Genomic DNA, 26,643 nt, shown 5'->3' with positions numbered 1-26,643 from the left:
CTGTTAATCTTCTTTCATCAGTATAATGTTAAGAGGCATCAGCTACAACAAAAAGGGTCATCGGTTCAAATGTATATTTGTTAATTGCCTGCGTGTTAGATGTTACGAAAAGGTATCTAGATGTTTTTAAGGGTGTTGTTTTTCTAGTTCATTCTCTGCTGTCACACAGCATGGTTTGATGTGTCTTATACTGCTGTGTCCTGTATCATCAGTCACTGGGTCGTTCGTGAGCCCTAATGGTCATCCCTCGTCGCTGTCATTCAGCTTACTGGTAGGTTCTGCCTTTCATGGAAAACAGGACCTTATTACATAAATATTCAATCTCATAGCAAAAGACTCTTCCTCTGAGTAAGCTTGATGTGTTAAGTATTCAAACTACGTTGCATGCTTTGGAAAGTTTATGCAACTTCGTGGCTTCTGTGACAGAGCATACGCTGAGCCTATACAAGCTTTTGGACCTATGGCTTTAATTTTTAGCCCTGATGGAGAAAAACTGAGAGGTGAATCTTTAATGGGCAGGAGATTTTAATATTTTGAGTTTTTAAGGCCCGCCATTTTGTCTTTTTCATCAACACGTCCCATGGTGCTCGTTGCATAGTGTTGGGCGCAGAGAGGGGACCCGTTAGTGCAGACACAGGCATGGCTAGAGAAGATAGTTCAGTGGATGCTGAGGCTCATCCTGGCTCCAGAATGACCCACGGGTTGATGCTTGACTTCTAGGGCCTGTGCTCATTTGTCCCTCCAAGGGGACTGAGCATGCAGCTCCACGGTCCAGGTGAGGAACAAGGACAATAGCACACAAGTAACCATTTATCCAGAGTCTGACATAAGCCAGGCTCCGCCCTACGGTAAGAGTTCTTTGCTACCCCAAGCGTGGTCCTCAAACCAACAGCTCTGACATTGCCTGGGGGCTTGCTAGAAGGGTCAAAGCTCAGGGGCCAGTCCCACATAGACCTGCCATATCAGAATCTGCGTTTTGACAAGATCCCTGGGTATTTGCTGTCCATGCGAAGTCAGAGAAGCATTCACCGGAGAACCAACTTGGGCATCACCCAGCAAATGTATTTCATTGTATACCTTTTTTTAAGTTTATTTTTTTATTTCTTAGAAAGCACGAGGTGGGGGGTGTGGAGAGAGAGAGAGAGAGAGAGAGAGAGAGAGAGAATCCCAGTCCCGCTGCCAGCACAGAGCCTGATGCGGGCTCGACCCCATGAGCCATGAGATCATGACCTGAGCCAAAGTCAGATGCTTAACCAACTGAGCCACCCAGGCAACCCTCATCTTATAACTTTTAAATGAGGCCATGCTAGAGAGTCTATCTATTACTCAGTTAATTAGTCCTTGCCCTGAGCTGGGACTCTCGGCTACAACGTGCCTCTAGCTTGGCAGGGTGTGTGTGGGTCTGTTCAGGGAGCCCACGGGGCTGCCACATGGGGAGCCCCTGGAGCGACTTCTGTCCTGGAGGCCCAGTGCTACCCCCAGGGCCACTGTGCAAAGCCCATCCTGCTTTGGCAGGGGTGGCGGGGGCTTGGGAGGGGATATTTGGGGAACCCTCCCGTGTGCGCCTCAGGTGTTCATTCTGAAGATATTTAACACTTTGGCACCACTGATCGTGCCAGTGTCCGAGTACCCGCTGAATCCCAGGTCCACGCCGGTAGTGGTTTTAGTACCTGGTCACACTGTCAGTGCCACAGGAAGACGAGATTCCCCCTTTTGACTCTAGCCTTGATTCTTTGGTCCCTCTCCTGGCTGAACAACTCGTGGTGTCCTGCTGGTTTTAATTTCCGCTGTCTGGGAAACGACAGAGCCCCCTGTCTTCCATTCTTGCTAACATAGGCTGGGTGCCGTGCGGACACTTTGGCATGAGGGCGGCATTTTACAAGAGGTCCCCAATGACAGAGATGAAAAGAGGCACAGGGAAGGGCCCCAGCAGTCCTCACGGCCACGGGGAGGCCGCCGGCTCACACTCTCGCCTGCAGGTGTTTGGCGCACGGATCACTAGTAGGGTGCGGATCAACTCCGCAGGCACACCGCATTCATATTCCTGCCTTGCTCTGAAGCACTGCTCAAAGGTGCAATCGCACGGTAACGGCCAGATGCTCCAGGGTTTGGTTGTTACCACTAAGCAGACTTCAGACTGACCAGCACTTGGTTTTGAAGACGTGGCCAGCAAGCAGCCGGTGTAGGGACAGAAGCCATGTCTCGGCGGGTGCTTAGCAAGACCCAAGCATAGGGCTGACTTGGCCTCCGCTCAGAGGGTGGGTCAGGCAGGGCGCCCTCCCCTAGCCCTGCTCTGTCCTCCTAGTCTTTCCGATTCTCTCCGCGGGCCGGGCTGACACCCTGTTTGAGCTGAGATGCGATGTCCTGACACTAGGAAGTGGCCATGGCAGATAGAGGATAGGCATGCCATCGGAATCACTGGCCATGGTATTGACTCTTCCCCGTTGCCCTGGTCTCAAATACTCTGTCCTGTTGATGCACGTCTCGAGTGCAGTCATGAGGCCACCATTTCGGCAGTTATTTTAAATAACAGCAGTAACAGTAGTGACTTGTTAGCGCAAAGTGCTGTGCTGGGTGCTTTATGAACGTGTCTCACGTCAGCCTACAGCACCCCTTCATGAGACAGCATGGCGGGGGGCCTGGGATGAGCCCAGGGTGAGACACGCTCCGGTTTTGGAAGCTCTTGCCTTCTGCCTCGGCTCCGTCTGCTCTCAGGGCTGGCTCTGGCTCCTACTTCCCTCTCATGCCTCCTTCCTCATCTCCAACTTCCTCTTCTCCCTTGGGGAGCCGCCCCTTCTGGCTCTGGATGCCAAGGGAATTGGCCCGACTCTCAGAGCAAGTGGTCCACCAGGAAGGGAAAATCAGTGGTGGGTCCCCAGGCTTTCCATCAGCACCTCTGCAGGGGCCCCAGCCATTGCCTGCCAACCCCACACTGTGCCAGGAAGCAGGGAGCCAACCACCACGCCAGTTCTAAATATATTTTTTTAAGTTTATTTTTATTTTTGAGAGAGACAGAGACAGTGTGAGCAGGGGAGGGGCGAGAGAGAGAGGGAGAAAGGGAATCCCAAGCAGGCCCCATGCCATCAGCACAGAGCCCAACGCGGGGCTCGAACCCACAATACCGTGAGATCATGACCTGAGCCAAAACCAAGAGTCAGACACTTAACCGACTGAGCCACGCAGGCGCCCCCCACCGCACCAGTTTTTAAATCGGATGCTCTCCCTAACGTTTCCAACCTCCTGGGTAGAAGGAAAACCACCCAGCCATGCCCACGTAAGCACAGGGTTGTCAAGAAGCAACTCAACTACAGAAGAAGAGAGGATTCCAGACCAGGAAAGCAAAATGAATGAGCAGCAAGACCCCTTTGGGGCTTAGGAATGGACGTGGGCACCAGGGTGGGAGACTGTCTGGACGTCTCCAGACCCTGTGATAGAAAAAGGTGACTCACCTATTTCCTCCAGCGCATCCTGGTCTCAGAATGTTCCAGTTCTGGCACTTTTTAACCCATTTCCCCGTTTCTGTTAATGTTAGCCCACCCCATGCCCAGTCCTACAGAGACGCAATTAGAAAGATAACAGCCTTCTGTGGGGTTGGAAAGAATGCATATAATGGGAACCACTCTTGGCCCCCAAACTTCCTGCGTCCCTCCTCCCAGCCTTCCGGTGAGCACCACCTCAGACGCTTCTTTGTGAGCGAGGGTACAGCAGCGGGCTCAGCATCCCTGCCTCTGAAAACCACACACGGCCCTGAGGAGGACGAGGAAGACCAACCACACCTTGGAAGGAAGCGAATACGTGGGAAGGAGCGACCAGAGGACATGCGTGGTCAGAATCCTTGCCCCACCTGCATCTTCTTCCTTTGTCCCGCCGCTCTCCAGGCCAAGCACCCCCACGAGCAGTTGCCAAGATGGTCTTTGTCAGAAAAGTCACAGACCAGCTCAGCCTCCTCCCATTCCCTCCAGAATGATCCTGAACACCACATTACAAGTTCATTTCTTGCCTTATTTCCACCAAATTTCCACAGGACAGTTTCTTGATGGAAACTTGACTTTTTTTCCCTCCAATCTCCCCCTCTTTGGGCTCCCAAGCATGACCCTGGCAGGGGGCAGAAGAAAATAAGGGAATGTTTTTTTTTTTAATCCAGATTTATCAAGGCCTCTGGTCAATGTGGTGTGGGTTCCTACCTGCTTTTTCAAACTCATCTCTCAGTGGGCCTCCCGCTCAATCCCTTCCGGTCACACCGTCCGCCTTGTCTTGCGTCCCCTGTAGCTGGAACTTTCTTCAACCAGCTCTCCAAAGCATGGCTTATTCTTCAGTTTCCAGCTCAATTTTCACATTCTCAAGGAGACCACCCCTGACACCCACGGACCTAGACATCACCCCACTGCCTCCTTTAACTTGCTCATTGTCTGGCTCCCCACTGAAATGCAAGCCCCAGGAGGGCAGAGACTTTAGCTGGTCAGAGATAAACACAGCCAGGCATTAGTTAAAACAGGTTTCTCTTTTTTAATGTTTGTTTATTTTTTAGAGAAAGACTGTGAGTGAGGGAGGGGCAGAGAGGAAGGGAGACACAGGATCTGAAACAGGCTCCAGACTCCGAGCTGTCAGCACAGAGCCTAATGTGGGGCTCGAACCCAGAAACAGTGAGATCATGACCTGAGCCGAAGTTGGACGCTTAACCAACTGAGCCACCCAAGCGCCCCAAATCAGGTTTTATTCAGTGACTGCTGACAGTAGCAGAAACTGCTGAGCTCCACTCAGGTTTGTGCAGAGGTGACTGCGTGATTGAAAAGGAGAAGGAGGGGGTAGGGAGAGGGCATAGTAGAGTCAAGGAAGGGGAAAATTGCAAAAAGCAGGAAGGAGGGGCATCAACTTATACAAAACCGATCCAGGTTTGCTAACTGGTACTTACCAAGTTAGGCTCCTACCCTCCCACAGAGGCTGGACGAGGTATCTTCAGGTGTTGGCTGGAACAGAGTCAGTTCTTCTGGAAGCCTTGAGTCCTCTCATACGGGCACTGGTCATCCCAGAGATGGAGGCTTGAGATGTTACACACTGTGTTCGTGTTGGCTCAGGTCTTTATAGGCCAAGGTTGAGGCCTAACTGAGGGCTCAGAGGAGCCTGGCTAGAGTTTAGGTAAGAAGGGAATCTTCGTGGGGCACCTGGGTGGCTCAGTCGGTTAAGCGTCCGACTTCGGCTCAGGTCAGGATCTCACAGTTTGTGAGTTCGAGCCCCGCGTCGGGCTCTGGGCTGACCGCTCGGAGCCTGGAGCCTGCTTCGGATCCTGTGTCTCCCTCTCTCTCTGACCCTCCCCTACTCACACTCTGTCTCTGTCTGTCTCTCTCTCAAGAATAAATAAACATTTAAAAAATTAAACAAAAAAAAAAAAAAGAAAGGGAATCTTCATCAGTCCTTACCCACCAGTACGGTGCTTGGCCCCTAGGAAGTGCTCAATTAGCATTTAATGAATCAGTGAACAAATGAGTGAATGAATAACAGGAGGGGGTGTGGGTGCAGAAGGGAGGGAGTAGCTCTCTCAGTCATGGAGGACCCCAGGGTGGAGGGTGACGGCTCAGCAGACCTTTAGGTTATAAAATCAGGCCACGTGCCTGCTGTGGCTCACCCACAGAGTCGGGCAGTCCCTGTACAATGAGTGTTTGCAGACATGCTTTGGAATCTTCATTGACCTTGACTCAATACCATTGATTTGAGGGGAAAGAAATTTCAAAAGAACCAGCATCAGGTTTTAATGTGAGCATGTTTGCAGCAATAACACATCTGTTGTGTTGAAAGACCAACCAGAAAAACAGAGGCAGCTGAATGGTGCCCACCTTTTTTATTCTTAACAAGATCAACTAGATTTATTCCTCTGATAAGCTATGCAGACTACGGCCATAATTAATAATGAGCTGTTAGAAATCCCTGCCAGGTCTTTTCCTTCACCTGTGATATACTGTAAGTATAAATACAGGAAGATGTGTTGGCATATGGAAACCCACTTGAACTCCAGGGGCATTGGCGAGATGTTTAGTAGGTGATTAATCTGACAAATGTCAGCTCTGGCAACTGAGTGGCTTAGAGAACGAAAGGACCCATCAAGGAGAGCCATCAGTAGGTATTCAGATACGTTGATTAGCACCTTTTGCTGCTAACTAGGAAATTAGTTCTTGCGAAGATATTTTGCTCATTTCCATGTTGATTACCTGGATTATGTGTTTCTTTTCAAAGATGAAACTGTTCCGGGGAAACTGGGTTGGATGAGACAATAAGACCTTAATGACAGTGGCATGGGGGTGGGTAGGATCTATGCTCCAGTATCTTCAACGCTGTAGGGTTGGTCTTTATAGGAGTGGAGCAGGAACTCAGCATCCCCTGTTGGGCAAATATTTTGAAAAAACAAACACCAGACACCCCAACTGTTCAGCCTTTTCAGAAAAAAAAAAAGTCCTAAGAGGGAACAAAATAAGTATTCAGTGATCTGTTCAAGAAACACGTACTGATGCTAAAAGTTTGCCGAGTAGCAAAGATGGAAAGCTCAAACAGGCATACCTCGTTTTTTTGTGCCTTGCTTTATTGCTCTTTGCTGATACTTCGGTTTTGGTTTTTGTTTTTGTTTTTAACAAATTGAAATTTTGTGGCAAACCTGCATCGAGCAAGTCTATAGGCACCCTTTTTCCAACGGCATTTGCGTACTCTTTTTGCTCTTCCAACTGGGTAATTTCCAATGTCCTATCCTCTGGGCCACTGATAGCTTCTTCTGCCTGGTCCAGTCTTTTTGGAATTCTATGGAATTCTGCAGTTACGGTATTTTTCAGCTCTCAGATTTCTGTGTGTTTCTTTGCTTATTTGTCTGTTTGTTGGTTGGTGGTTGCTATTTCCTCTTCAAACTTCTTATTTTGTTCGTGCCTTGTCTTCCTAATTCCATTCTGTTGTCTGTGTGTGTTTTCTTGCAGTTCACCAAACTTCCTTAAGAGGATTATTCTGAATTCTTTGTCTGACAGTGCACGGTTGTCCTTTTTTTTTTTTTTTTTTTTTTTTTTTAGGGTCAGTTGTTGGAGCTTTATTAGTTTCCTTTGGTGGTGCCATATTATAAAATCATATCAGATTTTGCATGACCTTTGATTCCTTACATTGGTAAATGTGCATTTGAGTAATGGGACTCCTCTTCTGGACTTTACAGGTTTGCTTTGGCACAGACAGATCTTCACTAATCAGCTCAGTTTAGGTTTCTGAGTGTTTCTGCTAGTGATGTCCGTGGGTGGGTAGGGTGTGCTGTATGTTCTGTTCTGAGGTGAGGCCAGTGTTGTGTTTGAGCTCTGAAGACAAGGATAAGGAGGTGAGGAGTGCCACTGACTGGATAGGACTACTGGTTTCTTTCACTGCCCAAGTGTTTCTGTAGCACGGGCTCCATGATTGCCCGGAATCTCTGGTCAGTCCTACTAAGTGGTTAGAACTGGGTCCTATATTCAGTAGAGGGTGTTATAAATTAGCCTGCCCATCCTGGGAGGGCAACAGGCCAGGACCCGGGGCCTGTACATCTCATTCTTTGGGAACCTGCATCAGGCCAGAGTGTGCCCGGACCTCCCTGCTCAGATGAGGCCTCTGGGGTCACTCTGCAGATGGGGGAAACCACAGGCTGGGCTCTCTGTTCAAGGGCCACTGTATGTAGGGCTATTGAATGGGCTTCCCAGCTTCCCATATGCTCTGGTTAGGTTCCCTGGTCAGATATGCTGAGGGCTGCATTCGGCAATGAGCAGAGCTATGAATTAGATTCCCTGCCCACGCACTGCAGGAGACACAGTTTGTTGTCCTAACTCAAGCTGACGCAAGCCCCAAGTTCTCTGGCCAAACAAGCCGCTGGTTTTGTTCTGCAAACTGTCAGCTCTCCCCACCTGCCTCTCAGCTTGAGGGCCGGTGGGCCAGACAGCTTCTAGGAATTGTCTCCAGCCCTTCTGGTCAGATGGGGCCTGTAAACATTCTTCACGGTGGGTGGGGCTCTGTCTCAGCCTCCTTCTCTGGGTGGGAAGAGGAGGGGACACTCCAGGCTCCTCTTAATTTCCCAAACAGCCTTTCCAGTTGGGAGGGGCCAGGCGCTGCCCTCAGCTTTGGCTGTGAATAATCCCGCTGCCCGTACATAGCCCAGGAACATTCCATGCTAAGTACCGGCTTTGTTCGGGGCGGGGGGGGGAGGGGGGGGGGCGGTCAGTTCTGCCTGGCCGCCTCTTGGCTGGAGTGCTCTGAGCCACACAGCTTCCAGAAGTTGTCACCAGCCCTCTGGTCGGATGGGGCCTGGAAGGCACTCTCCACAGCAGGTGGGGCTGAGACTCAGCCACTTTGCCTGGGCCTGGGCGTGGGCAAACTGAGCTCTAGGGCTGGCAAAACTCACTCGCGGATCTGGATCAGGCAGACTTGTATAGTGCCAAATTCCCTGGTCAGAGCGCATCTCCCACCTGATTCTGCAGAGGAACAAAGCCACTGCTTGGGATTAGTGCTTGGTCTGAACTTAATCTGCCAAGATCTGTGTGCTGGTTGCAGCAAGCCCCTCCCCCCTCCTCCATCGCAGTCAGATTCCCAGTGATTGGGCCCCACAGATTGACCTGCAGTCCCCATAGTACGAGATCAGAGTAGCAGCCTCTGAGAAGTGACCCACAGTGCCGATGGGGGTTGATTTTTCCCACTGGGTTCCCACTGGAGGAACCAGAGGCTCAGGGGAGACCTGTCCAACTCTTGATTTTGGCTCAGGTCACAATATCACACTGCGTGGGTTCAAGCCCCGCATTAGGCTCTGTGCTGACGGTGCGGAGCCGGCTTGGGATTCTCTCCCCCCTTCTCTCTGCCCCTCCCCCACCCACTCTCTCCGTCTCTCTCACAATAAATAAATAAACTTTAAAAAGAAAGAGAAGAAAGAAAGGGAGGGAAGGGAAGGGAAGGAGGGACGGAGGGAGACTCCTCTGATGGCAGCGAGTACGGAAGAGAGAGGGTAGGACTCGATGCCCAAGTGGCTGGTTAAGAAACTCTAGCAATGGTTCTGGCCGGCACACGCTGGGAAATGAATTGGAGTTCAATTAAAATAGACACAGAGAGACGAGAGCATTTGAGAGAATGAGCAGCATTTAATGAAAAGCCGCATTAGGAGGAAGAATGTTTAAGCTACGCTAGACCAGATTACCAATCTGCCCCACTGCACACTGCCAGGCCCAGGATGCTTAACACCTGATGGATAACAGATGGGTCATGTGTCAGAGTCTGAGGGCCACAGGAGCCTGTTAGGATTAAAGAAGTCTATTTTAGGGGTGCCTGGGTGGCGCAGTCGGTTAAGCGTCCGACTTCAGCCAGGTCACGATCTCGCGGTCCATGAGTTCGAGCCCCGCGTCGGGCTCTGGGCTGATGGCTCGGAGCCTGGAGCCTGTTTCCGATGCTGTGTCTCCCTCTCTCTCTGCCCCTCCCCCGTTCATGCTAGGTTTCTCTCTGTCCCAAAAATGAATAAAAAACGTTGAAAAAAAAAATTTTTTTTTTAAAATAAAGAAGTCTATTTTAGTAAATTCACCAAACCCCTGAGTGATACGCGCTCGGACTGGGGTGTTACAGTTGCTAAACTGGGTGGTCTAGAATTTTATTGTCATCAGTGTGTCATTAAATACACCCAGTTCGTGGTATGATACGGCATGGCATGGGGGCTCCTACCATCTCCTTCCAGTTCCATATGTCCTCCCAATTTCAAGTTCAGTGACAGCACATTGATGACTTGAAATCATCAGTATTTACACCAGAGCCATTGAAAAAAATGCCACAACTCAGGACCGTTATTTTCAGAGCTGGTTTAGCACTTCTCAGGACATATAGTAAGTCATCTAGATTGTTCTATATGTGGCCTTCAAGGATTTTGAGAAAGAGGTACCTACAAGACTCTTTTTAAGACATTTCCTCGTATGCTTGGTTGCTCCAGCCTCATCCTCCGTGGCTCTGATAAACCAGTTCCCTTGGGAAGGCTCCTGCTGGGTGACAGAGAAGTTGGTAGAAGGCACAAGTCCTACTGAGTTCGACTTCCAACTTCTAGGTATCTTCGTGAAGGGGTGATGTTCTAATTCCAAGAAAAAACCAAAAACAGTGATTCTGCTGTAGAGAATCATGCACCATAGGAAAAGGGAGAGTGGGTCCCTATTATTTTTTTTTTCAGCATCTTCCTCGTTTGGGCACTTAGGGAAAATATACAGACAGAAGGGGAAAGTATATGAAGTCTTGGATGAGGGTCGGCTAGGAGAACACTTACTGAAATCTGTAGCAGCCCTTGACTTAACTCTTACATCTCGGCCGTGTGGAAATACCCTCGATACCCAGCGACGTAGGCACCTTGTACTTGGCTGAGGGGCGGAGCGGACAGCATCAGCCGCCAGGCCAGCATCCGGCGGCCTCACCCAGACAACAGGTGAGCCGAGCATCTGGCCCCCGAGCCGGGTTGCTGCCGTGCTGTGGAGTCCTGATTAATGCAGGGTCCCTCTTAATCCTCCCCGCCACCACGCAAGGAGGGTAGAGCAATGCCCGTTTCAGAGGCAGGAGCTGAAATGTTTAGGCAGAGAGCGTAATCATTGTCTGTCGTGATGTAATGGGCTCTGAGAACAAATACTGCAAGAATGTCAAAGGCCAAAGGCATCCATCGTATCAAGTAGGTGCGTTGAGCATTTGGTCTGAAAGGCTGTATGCAGGCATTTGTAAAACCTGGCCAGTTTCCTTTTGTAACATTTTTAGCATGTATTTGCTTAAGAAAAATCAGTCCCCCCCCCAAAAAAAGAACAAGAGAAATAATTTTAAAAGTCATCTGCAGTGCCACCAAACACAACAGCTACTAATATTTTTGTGAGAACCCTCACTATTTAATAATAGATACCAGCAGATATATGGGACTATAGTTCAGAAGGTTTTAAGGAGCATAGAGTTTTTTTTAAATCACAGCTTCATTGAAATGGAGTTAACGGACCACACAGTTCACCTGTGTAAAGAGTTCAACTCTGTGTTCTTTAGGATATTCACGGGGCTGTGCAACCATCGCCACGATTAATTTTAGAACATGCTTATCACCCCAAAAAGAAACTCCATATACGTTAGCAGTCCCCCTCAATTCTCCCTTCCCCTATTCCTCTGCCAGCCGCCAGTCTATGTTCTGTATCTATGGATTTGCCCTTTCTGGACATTTCATGGAAACGGGATCACACAAGATGTATCCTTTTGTGTCTGGCTTCTTCCACTTGGCATACTGTTTTCAGGGCTCATCAACGTTTTATGGCTGAATAATATTCTCTTTGGTGGATATACCGTGTTGTCTGTATTCATTTATCAAGTCGACGGACGTTTGGGATACTTCCATTTGGGGCTATTGTGAATAATGCCACTGTGAACATTCATATACAGGTGTTTATAGGGATGTGTGTTTTCATTTCTCTTGGGTATAAACCTAGACGTAGAATTGCTCATACGGCAAGTCTATAAGTTAACCTTCGGAGGAACTGCCAGACCACGTTCCAGAGTGACCGTACATTTTACAACTCCACCAGAAGTTACGAGTTTTTCTTCTCAGTTTCTCCACATCCTCCCCAACGCTTGTTATTGTCTGACATTTTGCTTCTGGCCATCCTAGTGGATGTGTTGCATCTCACGGTGCTTTTGATTTGTCTGGTGTCTTTTGATGTTGTGTATCTTCTCATGTGCTTATCATAAATCTCATGGTTTGTGTATCTTCTTTGGAGGAATATCTATTCATGCCCTTTGCTCATTTTCCTGAAGACTTGATTATTTTAGAACAGTTTGGGTTTACAACAAAACTGGGAGGAAGGTACAGAGATTTCCTATACACTCCCTGGCCCCAAACATACATAGCCTCCACCATCGTCGACATGACTCACCAGAATGGTATACTTTGTACCAAGGATGAACCTACGTTGACACGACATAATCACCCAAAGTCCGTAGTTTACCTTAGGGTCCACGCTTGGTGCTGTACATTCTGTGGCTTCAACAAATGTGTAATGACATCCATCCATCATTATATTTACTATACAGAGTGTTTTTGCTGCCCTGAAGATGCTCTGTGCTCTGCTTACTCACCTCCCCTCCCTTTCCCCCCACCCCTGGTAACCACTGATCCTTTTACAGTCTCCATAGTCTCCTTTTCCAGAATGTCCTGTATTTGTATGTCATGTGGCCTTTTTAGACCAGCTTCGTTCACTTAATAATATGCATTTAAGGTTCCTCAATGCTTTTCATGGCTTGACAGCTTTTTTTTTTAGCACTAAACAATACTCCATAATATGGATGCACCACAAATTATTTATCTGTTCACCTCCTGACGGACATTTTGATGGTTCTAAGTTTTGGCAGTCGTGAAGAAAGCTGCCGTAACCATCCACGTGCAGGTGTTTGTATGGACATAACTTTTCAGTTCCTTGGGGCAAGTACCAAAGAGCATGACTGCTGGATCACATGGCAAGAGTGTATTTCATTTTGTAAAGAAACTGCCCAAATGCCTCCCAAAGTGGTTGTACCATTTTGCATTCCCACCCGCAATGAATGACAGGTCCTCTTGCCCTGTATCTTCACCAGCATCTGCCGATACCTGTGTTCGGACTTGGCCATTTTGAGGGGGGGAGGGGGTGCCGTGGTATCTCACTGTTGTTTTCATTCCCATTTCCCTGGTGATATAGAGGAGGAGCATCTTTTCGTATGTGTCTTTGCCGTCTGCGTATCTTCTCCAGTGAGGTGTCCGTGTGGTCTTTGGCCCGTTTTAAAATCACCTTCGCCTGGCTTTTACCTGGGGCCTTGTCCTTTTTATTACTGAGTTGTTAGAGTTCTTCCTATATTTTACGTAGAAATCCGTAATCACTTATATGATCCACGAATGTTTTCTCCCATTCTGTTTCTTGTGTTTGCACTTTCACCGCTTTGTGGTGAGAAACAGACGAGTATGCTCTTTTTGCCCGTGCCTACAGCCTTGGTGACAGGACTGTCGCAGAGCCTTGCTAGATGCCCTAATTTACCTTCCGTCTCCTGCAAGACTCCACTCGGAGTTAGGAAGCACTCACATCGTCTTTCATGTCTTAAGATCGAGGAGTTTTTTGTTTGTTTGTTTTCCTCGAGGACAGCTTCCTTTCATAAAAAACAAGGAATCACTTTAAAGGCACTGTAATTGTCCTGAATCTTGTCCAAAGTTTAAAATTAAAGTCCAAGAAGGAGTGGCCTCTTTATTTAACCTCCTGACGAGTCTCTGAAATGCAGGCGGGTCCCATCGATCGAAACTACTCTCGGCTTCGTAGCGGCCACGGCTGCAAGGCAGACCTTGTCATTTGGTCCTTGTGCATTTCTGGAGGTATATTTTGGTTGCTTCTCTTTGGTTCCCAGCATAGCCATAGTCTTTTGTTTCTCATCGTCGTCTTAGTTTTATTCTTCCCTGGCCCAAACTAAGGGTGATGCACTGGGTGATTTCCAGAACTCTTTCCACTCTGCAGAGTTCGTACTCTTAAGCGGTGTCCAGGCCCTCCTTTGCATGGGCCCAGAGTGTCACCTAGAAGCCATGCCCAAAGTCTACTAGCAAGCAGGGAGTACTGTCACCCAAATGCAGAAGAGACCCTCTGGCTGTGAATCGGCTGGGCCCATGGACTCTGAATCCCAGCGTGACTTGATTACTACCGTTCAAATTCATACACAAGTTTCCTGCAAAGTCATATATCTAGTTGAAGACCATTATGCTTACCTATATCATTTCTGGACAGGACTGTAGTCAGACATTTTGCAGTGAAGGTGATTTTTTTTTTTTAAATTCTAGTTTACGCTGACACCCTAAGTGTACGTATTTGTTCATCTTCAGTTAGTTCCGAGGACCGTTTGTGGTTTATTTCCTCCATGCCATTAACAAATCAAATAATGCTCCAGGGGCCATGGATGAAGGGCGCCTTAAATTCTGCAGATATCACTGCTGGAAACAGATTTTCAAGCTACAGTTATCCTTCATGTCTCAGATATTTTAGGTTGTTACTGATCCCAAATTAGAATTCTGCTATCAATAGAGCATTTGATGCCGGTTCACTTTAAACAAGCAGTCAAGGTTAAAACAAAGATCGATGGGCTTGTCTTGTGAGTATTGCCCATAAGCTAGGCTCCACACAGAGCCGCCCCCACGATTGGCCCCCTCCGCGGTGAGCAGGGAGTCCGAGACTTGAATGTATTCGATGGTATGTGTTTTTGTCTTCCGTTTTTATTTTTGTAGTTTTGCAGAAAGGGTAGGCTTCAAGTGGGGAGTAAGGTATAAAGAGGGGCCAAGTTTCAGGCAAGAGAAGAAAGCTGAGAGATGGGGGCGGGGTTGAGTCGTGTCACATTTTGTTCGTTTGAGTTTTCAGGAAGTGGGGAGAACATATCGGACCCAATAAATCCCTGCCAAGAAGTATTATATTATACTTTATTAATACAACATGTGGAATGGGTGCACAAAAACCCAGGGGTAAAAACTATGCCTAATCATTTCTAACAGTGTCCTGCCCTAAAGCTGGTAGCTGTGATTGATGTGCTAGAAGGCATGGAAGCTGTGCATCATGGGGCCCCTCTCTCTTGTTCCCACCGTCATGTCGGAGTGCAGGCCTCCCTCATGCACTGGAGCCCTCTGGGTTTCAAATACCTACCACCGTGAGGTGCCCGGGGGCACCACAGAGCTGACCGGGATGCAAGGAGATGACAGTCTTCCCGTCTAAGACAGATACTGAGACAGTAGCCTTGTCACTGACGTACACTCAAGGGCAAGATCTAAAACTGTGTATGATGAGCAGGAGTGAAGAGATGAGGGGAAAAGATTAGACAAGAGTCCCCTGAGGTTGGACCGAAGACAGAAGCATCCTGAGGGAACAGTCAGAAGGACTGGCCAGGGGAGCCACCTGGCCCTTCACCAAGCCGACAGGGCGCCTCCCCCCCACCCCCCCCCAGGTAGGCGAGCAGCTGAGGACTCTACCAACTCAAAGCTGTGGCTGTGCCTGCCTTCAGTCTTGCAGGAAGAAGCCAACACCGCTACTCACGCTCCCTTCCCTTTGTCTCATTACTCACATCTTCTGGAAGTTTGCGCGGCACGGATATAAAAAGGATGTGAGAAACAAAACATTCAAAACACGGAAAACAGAACTACATGTTCCTTTTGATGTTGGAATGGACGCTTCTCTACCAGCCGAGCAACAATGGCCATGAAAGCACGGATCTGACAGAGTTTTATATAAGAAGAATCGAAAAGTGTCTACATATTTTCTACCTAGGCTCCACGCCCCGTGTAGAGCCCAGTGCGAGCCTTGAACTCACAGCCCTGACATCGAGACCTGAGCTGAGGTCAAAAGTCGGTCGCTTAACCATCTGAGCCCCCCAGTTGCCCCAGAAACTGTCTAATCATTTTCAAAGAAAAAACAGTTGCAGCATTATTTTATATACCCTTGTACCCTAAGGCTTTTCCCATTTTGTTAGCATTTGTATCTGTTTTCAAGAGACACACCCTTTAAACTATTCTCAGGCATCAGTATCGGTCTCAACCCCGTCTACTATGGAACTGAACTTCTAAAAGTAGATAAACTTCTCTTTTAGAGAATTCTCAAGGAGAAAGTAAATGAATCACTATTTTTGTGGTAGTTAGGAAAAAAAAACAAAAAAAATGGTAGCCTATTTAATTTTTTTCAAATACATGTTATTTATATACATATGTGTGTGTGTGTGTATATATATATATATATATATATACACACACACATATATATATAATGATATGGCCTACATATAAAACAAACACGTAATGTATGTAAAAATCACGTTGAACATAAATGCACACCTTGTGTTTTCTCCTTAGCATTTCCCCTGTATTATTGAATGACTTGTTTTATCAGCTGCAATATACCCTTTTGTCTAAATACATCAAACTTTATTTCCCATTTCCCTGTTAATGAACCTTTAGGTTGTTTCTATTTTTTTACTTACTCATATTAAAACTTAGAGGGAGCGTCGCCTGGTGACTCAGTTGGTTGAGCGTCCAACTCTTGGTTTTGGCTCAGGTCACGATCTCAACGCTTCGTGGGTTCAAGCCCCACATCGGGCTCTGCACTGACAGCACAGAGCCTGCTTGGGATTCTCTCTCTCCTTCTCTCTCTACCCCTCCCCCATTCATGCTGTCTCTGTCTCTCTCAAACAAATAAACTTTAAAAAAAAACCCTTGATGGCCATCTTTGTCCATATGTCTATGTTCACATCAGATTATTTCTTGGGTAAATTCCTTAAAATGAAAATACTGGGTAAGAGGCCGTAAACATTTGTATGTTTTAGGAATTTTGATACACATCGCCAGCTTTCAGAATGGACATTTATGTGAAATTTCCAGAGATCATTATCTTAAAATCAAAATGAGGGTTGATGAAAAAATTCCAAGAACAGATTTTGACTAGATAATTTCAAAAGGTTCCCATCAAACTGGAAAATGATTGTGGTGTTGATGTCCTAGGGAAAACCCAGACAAGCCTGGTTGTCTCACCAACAAGTGCCCTAGGCTGGTCACTCGGTGTCACATAGCCTCAGACACTCCCTTGGGGCACCAACAAGCCCATCTTTGTCAAAGGGCCAAGGAGCTAGGGTTGGGAGGTAGTTATGGAATCCACGAGACAGAAATATTCTGACACCAGGGAGGTAACTTTGGAGAACAAATCATGCATACATTTAATCCTCCAAAACCAACCAAGAGTTCTAGATAATTCTTGAGACTTGTCCCCTTGCTGACACTAGCTGGTCATTTGGGGAAAAGGCAGGACTCACTGCCTCGGTCAGGAACAGGGTGTATCTCCAGACTTCTGGCTCCTCCTTGCTTTTGTCCAAAATCTGTGGGACCTTCTCTTTCAGCCCTAAAGCAAAAAAACAGCCTTTGCTGGATTTTTGTTTGCTTTGGGGGGAAAAAAGTGAGGGGTATCTCTCATAATCTGATAAAATGGTAGAACATCTCTCCCTGTGGTCTGCCCCTACTTCCGCTGAAGGATACAATTCGTTGCAGGTTTAGATGCATATACCGCCCCCCCACCCCTGTGCCCTCACATGCCCAGCGTAGGGCAACTAAGATCTTGTGCAAAACAAGGGAGGAGAAAAGGACCATCCTCAAGGCTTACTGTGGGGAAGACTCAGTGATTTCTTGGGGGAATTTTATAGTTTTTGGCCAGGGGAGTCATTTGGTAGCCCCTGACGTGCCAGAATGTTTCTTTCCTCTCACCCAGTGAGTTCGCAGAGAGTTACAGCGGATTTGGTCAGCCGCGATCTGGGGTCTCTTTGTGTCACGCATGGAACGTCATCGGTCAGAGCTCAGCTTCATTGTCACTGAGCAGGAAGCACACCCCTGGGAACAGGGAACAAGTGCTTAATTGAAGGTTTCCAGTGAAGTGATCGCTGAGAGTAAGTCTAGGGGACAGCTGGCACCAGGCCTGCTGTAGTCACACTCTGACCCCACCCCCTCCAAGATCCTGGCTTTGCTGGCCTCTGCCAGGGTCCCATCTTTCTCTGAATCCAGCCTGAGGTGGCAGAAGCCAGGGGCAGCACCTGGGGGCTTCTAATGCCAGCCGTTTGGCCAGGAGCCAAACCCATTGCTGTAAGCAGGTTGTTGGTTGGTCTGTTCTTTGGGGTAGGGGAGCAAAGTACACCAATGCGCAGACGCCCCCTTAGGGGCAAAATGAGCCTGAACCAAGACTTCAGGGAAACAAGTCTAGCAGGGGAGAAGGCTTTTTGTTACTGGCATACCCCTTTCTGGTCAGGTCAGCAGAAGACACTTCCCAGGAGGTTCTGCTCGGCCAGGAGGACAGTGGGCCTGGATCCTAGTGTGTATGAGGCATGCTGGATAGAGGAAGGAGAAGGCGAGGGTGCCATGTGGATGGGGAGGCGTAGAGAAGCCCCTGGGACTGGGAAAATGCGGGAAGTAGACCGTGTGTTCAGTAATTTTCAGGCATCCAGATGACACTCTATAAAACCCCTGTACCTTGGAAGCTTCTGGTGATTTGAGATTATACGGAGGGGCAGAGCTAGGCCAGGCATCAGGAGGGCCCAGCTGTTTCCCAGACCCATCCTAACTGGGGAATGAAGGACAATAGCCAGGCTCTCAAGAGAGGAAGGAAGGAAGCCTTGGGAATCAGGGTCTGTTTGAAGACTGGGGTACCCAGAGGTTGCCCACACAAAGGGGGTTGGTCCTGCCTGGAGCTCCTTTGGCAAATGGGCAGGACTTCCCTGATCCGTGAAGGGGCTGTTTCTAGGGCTAGTTCAGGAAGCTGATCCTGCCAGTACCTGCCCCCGCAGACCTGCTGAATCTGCTTCTCTGGATTCAGCTCCTTGTCTATCTAAGCCGTTGGTAAATTCCTGCTTCTTCCTGCCCTAATGATTTGGCTTTCTTTCATTCATTCATTCATTCATTCATTCATTCATTCACCGGTGCTCATTGAGGCCCTGTTCCTGGGCAGGGTCCCTCATTCCCAGTGCTTACAGCCAGCAGGAAGCTGAGGCAGGTATACAGAAAACTCTAGGGCAAGGCAGAGGTTATCACTGCCTCCAAAGAAGTACAAAGAGCTAAGTGACTCCAGAGGAGGCCCCGATCCCAGGACTTCTGAAACTCTATCTGCCCAACTTGGAGCCTCTTCTGTCCTTGGTGAACATGACCCCTGCCTGCTGATCCTGGCCTGTCCTGGGCTCAGGAACTAAAGAGTAGAGCAGGCGCCTTCCCGAACCAATGCATCTTTCTCATTTTCAAGGCGGTCGGATGGCCAATCCCCTTGACTCACCCTTGGAAACGAACACCAGCCAAGGGAGTGCGCCTCTGGCCTTGACGAGGATCCGATGTAGGTCAGTATTCTAGTTCCTGCTCCACAGAGGAAGAAGAGCAGGGGAATCAGACAGGAGTCCAGCTGTGGTCGATGAATCATCCGGAACACAGCAAGCAGCTATTTCTGAACTAAATGGCATCAGATCTCTCTCTCCTCACCTTGAGTCCAGTGCCCTGGTCTCCAGGCACTTCCTCTGAGATGAAGCCGGCGGGGGGCAGAGAGCCCTGAGCAGGAGGGAGCTGGCCAAGCGTGGTTTTCTTGGCATCGCTGTTCCCATGCAGGCACAAAGGGATAGTCTGGGAGGTGGCTGAAGCCGACAGTTCTAGAAACCTCCAGAATTCTGGGTCCTGTGAATATGCTCTTGTTTGCTTCCTTCCTCCCTCCCCTTCCTTCAGAACTTCCTGTTTTGAGCACCTATTACGTAAGCCATATACGGTGCTTGGTACAAACCAGAGATGGCCCCTCCCCAGTAAAGAACCTAGTGGGAGAGACTGAAGATAATGACTGATGCATTCTGAGTGATGCTCTTTACCAGGTTCGCTTACGTGAACTTCACATGTATCCCTTTTTCTAATCTTCACAGCAGCACTGTAAGGTACCTACTATTATTATCTCCATCTTAAGGATGATGTGTTGAGCGTGGAGCGATTAAACGACATGACCAGGTGAAACCATTAAGCAGTGCCCCTTTCCAGTGTCGGAAGGAATGTGTGGAAGCTGACATGTTCATTTCCCAAAGTGGAAGAGAATGATCACTTCTTGAGAATCTTCTGGGGACCAGACATTGTGTACTCGTTCTATACTCATGGTCTGTGTTGGCACCAAAGTAGGTCTCTGAAGGTCCCAGGAAAGGGAGCCTCCCCCACCGCCAGCCCGCCCAAGCCCACCCCAGGTGTCCCTTTTGGCCTGTCTGCTCTTCCAGGGAAGCTGCCCCTTCTCAGCTCCCATGATGCCACCATGCCATGGCCTTGTCTTGCAGAGGGCCACCCCATGGTGCCTTCCACTGGACTCAGGCTCCTGACCAGGATCCACAAAGGAAGTGACCAGACACCCCATTCCCATCTCTGTGCCTCTCTTTTTGTTCATCATGATCCTGACCCTGGGCTCAGAATGGCCACAAAGCTAACTGTTGTCCAGTCACCGTGGAGCAATCATGGAGATGCCGGGAGGGGATGTGTCTGCAAAAGCAACCTTGACATTACTTTCTAGCAAAAGAGGAAAAATCCTAGTGGGGCCCTAATGAGTTCTGAGTTTATGCTGTTGATGCACAGTGCCAGAGAAGGGGCATGTGAGGATGAGAAAAGCCACCCAGAGATCTGTCTAATGGTTCTTGATTCCCTGAACTTGCACTTGCAGTTATTGAAAAAGGTTATCAGTTATTCCTGCCAGATCAGGGGAATGAGCGGCCCAACGCATGGAGTTAATTTCTTTCGATCATTAGACCTTCTCGCCTGTTGGAAATACCAATGTGTGCTCCACTTTGAAAGCTTCTAATGCTGCAGACTGATTTATTTGGGTAAAACTCCATTTCTGGTTCTTGGAGCTACTTGAGGTGATTATTTTTAAACATGGGTAACCACAAAAATAATTTGTTATTCTTACTGTTTAATACTACAAAGACCTCTGAAGCAGTGTTAATATTTCAGAGCAAATTAATTGAAGCGGTCTGTTTTCTGACTATTGAAAACCTTTGCTGGATTTTATATTTTTTATTATTTATTTTGAAGAGATTAAGTAAAGCTCTCTGCTTAAAAAGAATGTAATTTTAATAGTATTTTTCGAACCATATGCATTATGACCCAAGAGCAGATCATACTAAAGTCAACTTACTTGATCACAGTCAGCATTTAAAAGTTTTTTTTTAATGTTTATTTGTTTTTGAGAGAGAGAGAGAGAGAGAGAGAGTGAGTGGGGGAGGGACAGAGAGAGAGAAGAAGACACAGAATCCGAAGCAGGCTCCAGGCTCTGAGCTATCAGCACAGAGCCTGACACGGGGCTTGAACCCACAAACCATGAGATCATGACCTGAGCTGAAGTCAGGCGCTTAACCGACTGAGCCACCCAAGCACTCCACAGTCAGCATTTTTTTTTTTGCAATAAAAGAACAGAACAAAATATATGGAACAGAACAGAAGAATAGAATAGAATAGAATAGAATAGAATAGAATAGAATAGAATAGAATGGAATAGAATAGAATAGAAATAGAAGAGAAATAGAAGAGAAGTGTTCATACATGGTAAGGGTAGTATTTTATTAAATATTCAGCTCAGTCATATATGTGTTTGTACATGTCAAGCATATTTTTACCAAGTTTTAAATTGGCATATGGTTTACAAACAGTAAAATTCATCCTTTCAGTGTAAAATTCTATGAATTTTTAAGAAATGTAGATTTCTTTCTGTCAAAAAAGTGAGAAACCATTTAAAGGGAGAGTCTACTAACTGAAGTATTCATGAAAGATAATATTCTTTTAAGATCTTTGGAGGAAGTGACAACTATCTCATCTTGGAAGATAATTTCATACACCCCAAATTTTAAAGCCAAATGGCACCTTGGAAATTGTTCAGTTCATCGTTTTCAAAACCTTCTTTTTACAGTGACAACTGTTTTATAAACTGAATCTAACATGGACATAGAAAAGTAGAGTCAGTCTGCGGAGAGACCAGGAAAAACAGTCTGGAAACTACCAATGGGGGCTAACTATTGTGTGCCCAAGTTAGGAAGCTGAGGCCAGAGTAGGCTGAGTGGCCCCTCGAGGTTGGCCACTCTTCTTGCTAGAGCTGGGGCTCAAACTTGAGCTGTTGCTGGCTGTTATTCAGGGCATTTTCCATGTCTCTTGGGCTCAAGAGAGTCACAAGTATTACTTACCCCCGCCAAGGGGATCCCGTGCCTGTTTGGAATAGTGTGGATGAGTCTGAAAATACATTCCAGTACAGAAGATTGAAATGGCCAGTGACCACCATGAACGGCAGATGCAGGAGTCAGTCCAGGAAGACCAGACCAGACTGTTTGGGCAACACGAGTTATTTAGGGAGGCCGGAGACTGAATATAGAGCTGGACCTGGGAGTCCAGTACCAGAAAGAAAAGTAGTAAGCCTCCAGAACTTGAGGAATCAACCGGGTCCTTAGAGCTACGCACTTCCTTGATGATTCATCCCAAGGTTGCCTGCCCTTCTCTTCCTAAAGGGCCATGGCCAGGACCCCACATAGGGTTGCAATTTAAATAGAGCCTCTTGGGTGTACAAGAAACTGGCTGATTTGTCTTCTGTCTTACCTGAGACTCCTCCTTTCACTTCCTTACTCTGGTTCGCAAGTGGGAAGTGGGGGTTAGGCTGGGAGGCTGTTGATGAAGGCAGGCCAGGGAGTATAAAACTCATACCCACGTTACGTAAGTTCTGTGTCGTAGACTTGTTACTCTCTGTGTCTGTTCAGTGAACTTACTCCATTGTTTGGACCATCGTACTAAGAACGCAAAGCCCACTGACTCTTATGAGCCTGCTGTACCAGAATGCCACAGATGGCCATGAAATGTCCCATCTCCCCAACCTCAGCAATGAAAAGAGAAAACCAGAGCGTGGGGTTAGTGACAAAGAACATTCTTCTGTCGCAGAGGACGGCATGTCATGTAAAGCTGAGGGAAATGCTGGGTTTGATGAGCAAACCATTGACCATTTTTAGAAGACGACATTTATGAATATGACCTGGAAAAAGCCAACCCCCAGTCCCTCTTTCATGTAAATTCCTATAATATTAAATTTAAGACCGGTAGGTACCCAGTGACATCGTTCAGTTATTAGCTCACACAAGCATCCTCCATAGAACAGGGTTAAATGAGCTAACCTCTTGCCTAGGTATTATATATACAGGATTTGTTTCCATTGATACTTGGGGGATCATGTCTGTCTTTATTGAAAGAATTATTAGCATCCTTTTTTATGTAATTTGAGAATTGGGTTTTTTTTTATTTTTTTTAAATTTTTTTTTCAACGTTTATTTATTTTTGGGACAGAGAGAGACAGAGCATGAACGGGGGGGGGGGGGTCAGAGAGAGAGGAAGACACAGAATCAGAAACAGGCTCCAGGCTCTGAGCCATCAGCCCAGAGCCTGACGTGGGGCTCGAACTCCCGGACCGCGAGATCGTGACCTGGCTGAAGTCGGACGCTCAACCGACTGCGCCACCCAGGCGCCCCGAGAATTGGGTTTTTAAGTGGGGAGCTTGTGTGATTTTCTAGGTATCCCTGAGTTAGGTCCTGGTAGCCTCACCCTAGCATAGGGTTTTAAATTTTTGGAATTCTCAAAATACCAGTGTGCTCATATAACAGCACACAGTTAATATTCTAGAATAATTTTATGTATGTAAGTTTGTAAATATGCAGCCTCACCACACTCACTCCCCCCAGAAAAGTGTGCACTCAGGAGTGTCAGCTCTCACATGGTCAAGCCACAGGAACTCCTTTTTTAAAAAGGAGTAGAGGAAATATTTGGTGGGCGTTAAGATTTTTTTGTTGAAACACAAGGTATGAGCTAATAGAGTATAGAAAATGAGAAAGAGCATTCGGTTCTTAAAAATAAGGGGAGGAAGCTGAGATGAGATTTGGTACCGCCTTTTTGATAAGCAGAAGTTGATAGACATGAGGAGGTGATGACCTCTCAGGTATCAGAAGGTCCTGGAGTATCCTGTAGGGGGGAAAAGAAGGTTTAGGTATAAACTACTTAATGAGTGAAGTTGACAGGAGTATTTAACAACACTTAATGATCTGGGTTCCTGAGTGTCTCAGTCAGTAGAGCGTCCAACTTCGGCTCAGGTCATGATCTCACGGTTTGTGAGTTCGAGCCCCGCATTGGGCTCGCTGCTGTCAGCACAGAGCCCGCCTTCGGATCCTCTGTTCCCCCTTTCTCTCTGCCTCTCCCAGACTCACTCTGTCCAAAGTAAATAAACAGAAAAAAAACAATACTTGATCATCTGTTTAACTTGTATAAGACATTGCAGTAAATAGGAAGATTCATAAAGAAACAGACAGCTATTTATTGGGCACTTTCATTGTGAGCTGCCCAGTAGAATGAGTGTGGTGGACGGGCTAATTTTAAGTCTCAGGGGTATTTACTTCGGCAGCAAGTAAAGCTAAAAATTGAAGTTCTGGGAGACCCAGACTCCAGGAGGTGCAAAAGCATGATGAAATCTATTGAAATCATATTCAAGTGCAAGGAAATGAATTATGGATTACCTGATTAGTATCTCCTACCTGAATTAGAATAGTTAAGTGGAGTTTTTACATTTTACATCTCTAACAAGTGAATAGCATGGCAGGCTTTTCTGAGTACAATAGTAATTTATTCAGACTGGAATATAAATATCTGCTTGGCCAGTTTGCACACTCTATGACCTGGGACATTTTATATAAATCTCTCTTTGCCTCAGTTTCCCCATCTATAAGACAAGGTAACAGCAATCTCACAGAGCTCTTATAAGTAAATAATGAAATGATTTCTGCAAAGCAAACTAACATGGTATTTGATACATAGTAAGTACTCAAAAAATAAGTAGTCATGTGATATTTTAGTTACTGTATATAATGTTGATTGATGAACTTAGTGAAACAACACATAAGAATATTATATTGCGTATTTAAAAGGCCCTCTTTATATAAGATGAAATTCTTTTGCTTTGGGCCTATTTATGCTTAATTTTTACAAAGAAGGGAACGAATAGCTTATTGACTTACACTGTCATCTCTAGGGGTCTTGAGACAAGTTCATGGAAGAGGCATATAATGTCGAGGCTACCACTAGAGGGCTCTGCAGAGACCCTATAATCCTTTTCCTTGGCTATAGTGATGAAGCAACCTTGAGAAACCATGGCCTTTCGCAGAGCCAGGGGCCATTCTGTCCATCGGGACTGTTCAAGAGGGCAAGGAATAACAAGATCCCTACAAGACCACTTGTAAGAACCACTTCTGCCAGGGACCCGAGGCTTTGCACGTGGATGGCACCAGAAACGGCTGTTAGGAGCCAGGCTAGGGTTGCTCTCTGCCTCTTACCACTCCACTGAGTTAGCCTTATGGGGGACATGAGTTACATCGTATAGTAGAATATCAGCTTGGAGACAGGAAACCAAGCAGAGTTGGGAGGCTCTCAAACTCTGGGGAAGGACTTAACAATAACAAAACCCACCTTGAATGACCACCGAATCTTCCGTTTCCCAGAGGAGGCTGGGACTCCGACGGGTGCCTGGGCATGTGTGAGTGAGATGCCCATTAGGCCTCGTGGAGTTCTTGGGCTGTGCAAGCCCTGTGCATCCTACCTGCAGGGTGATGGCAGGGCACCTCGAATGATGCATTATCATTGCATAAACGTCCTGGGGACTCGGTGGTCACTTAAGGATCACCCCAGCCATTGATGCAGTAGGGATGTCGTTGCTTTTTATCACGCGTCATTGGCCAGTAGCTTACAGCTGGGTCTGAGTGGGAGCAGTGAGACCAGTGTGTGCAGAGGCAAATGCCAGACCGGCGGCAGCAGCATGAACCCGGGAGCTGGGCAGAGATGAAGTTTCTCCACTTCCCAGGGAGTTGGGACTCGCTGGACCCGGCCGGTGGGGCGGGAGCAGAAATCTCAAGGCTTCCTCTTGTTGCTGCTTTGCTCTGTGGACTTTGCATCTTCTGCCCCCCCACCAAAATTGTCCCCCGAGGCCAGACAAGATAACGTGCCCCTAGACTCTTTCAAAGAAGTTCACACAAGCCGTTGGGGAAGCTTTGCTTCTTTCCTGACTTCTTCCTGTAAACCACAGCTCAGGACTCTGTGCAGGGAAGTCAGCTCTCAATGCAAAGTCAAACGCCTCGCATTTTAAACTCGAGGCTAAGTTCTCGGGTGTCCCCTCCCGCGAGCGAGCGGGTGGTGGCAAAGGGCAGACCTGGGAGCTGATGGCCAGCCCCGCAGGAGGCCACAGCCCGGGACAGGGCTGGGAGGGAGGGCCCGGGCTGCTGCTGCGGGGGGCCGGGCGTCCCAGGGCGGGGGGCGGAGCAGGTGAGCCCGTGGGGTGGGCGTGGGGAGCGCACTTGTACGTGACGTTGGAGTTTGCAGCAACCTCCAGGCAGGAGGCTGTGGGCGCGTGTGTGGAGTGGCTGCGCGGCCAGGGAAGATGTGCTCGGAGGGGCGGCCGCCGCAGTGAGCCGCGCGGGCGACAGGAGCCCGGCCGGCAGCCCCGGGGGCAGGGCCTGAGCGGCCAGCCGCTCGCGCTCCTCCGCGGCGGAGGCCACCGGGACCGGACCCGAGAGGCGCGCCCCGGCCGGCCCCAGGATGTAGGCGATCGGCGGAGGCGCTCCTGCAGGCGGACGGCTCATCATGAAGAAGCACTCGGCCCGGGTGGCCCCGCTCAGCGCCTGCAACAGTCCGGTCCTTACCCTCACCAAAGTGGAAGGTAATGGCCCCGGGGCTGGAGGAGGGTGGGGGGGGGCACCCTGCTGGGGCTGCCTGGCCGTGGGTGCTGCCGCGCTCCCCAGGAAGCGTCGCCCGCAGTGCAGCGCCCCGATGCCTGATGCCTGCGGGGGGCGGGGGTGGCAGCTGGAGAGGTGGCTCCCGGGCACGCCGGGCTGAGCTGCTGCGGGGTCTGCGGGGCTGTCCCCCTGCTGCCAGAACACAGGGCTGGCTCCTCCCTGCGTGGCCCCCAGTACATCTGGCAACAGCAGCGGGCAGCGGTGGCCTGAGCTCCTGCCTGTCCTGTCCTGAGGCACCTGCCAGCTGGGGCCGAGGAGGAAGGGGTCTCCCAGACACTAACCAGTGCTCTCCCTCACACCAAC

The 26,643-nt window shown here is 48.2% G+C and overlaps 1 protein-coding gene across 3 annotated transcripts in view; it reads left to right on the top strand.

The window, feature by feature from the left end:
- SLC35F3 (solute carrier family 35 member F3) overlaps positions 1 to 26,643 on the top strand; it is a 404,199-nt gene that overhangs the window by 257,612 nt on the left and 119,944 nt on the right. Inside the window, exon 1 of one of the 3 annotated variants that reach the window (XM_011287215.4) lies at positions 25,914 to 26,264. The exons of the other annotated variants lie outside the window; for them this stretch is intronic. Within the exon in view, the coding sequence (XP_011285517.1) occupies positions 26,189 to 26,264 (76 nt within the window). The 5' untranslated portion in view covers positions 25,914 to 26,188. Of the gene's footprint in view, positions 1 to 25,913; positions 26,265 to 26,643 lie in introns of those variants that run through there. 3 annotated transcript variants of the gene reach the window in all.

This window comes from Felis catus, chromosome D2 (assembly GCF_018350175.1).
Source record: "Felis catus isolate Fca126 chromosome D2, F.catus_Fca126_mat1.0, whole genome shotgun sequence".
Taxonomy (NCBI): Eukaryota; Metazoa; Chordata; class Mammalia; order Carnivora; family Felidae; genus Felis; species Felis catus.
This window is presented reverse-complemented; position numbering and strand designations above follow the sequence as displayed.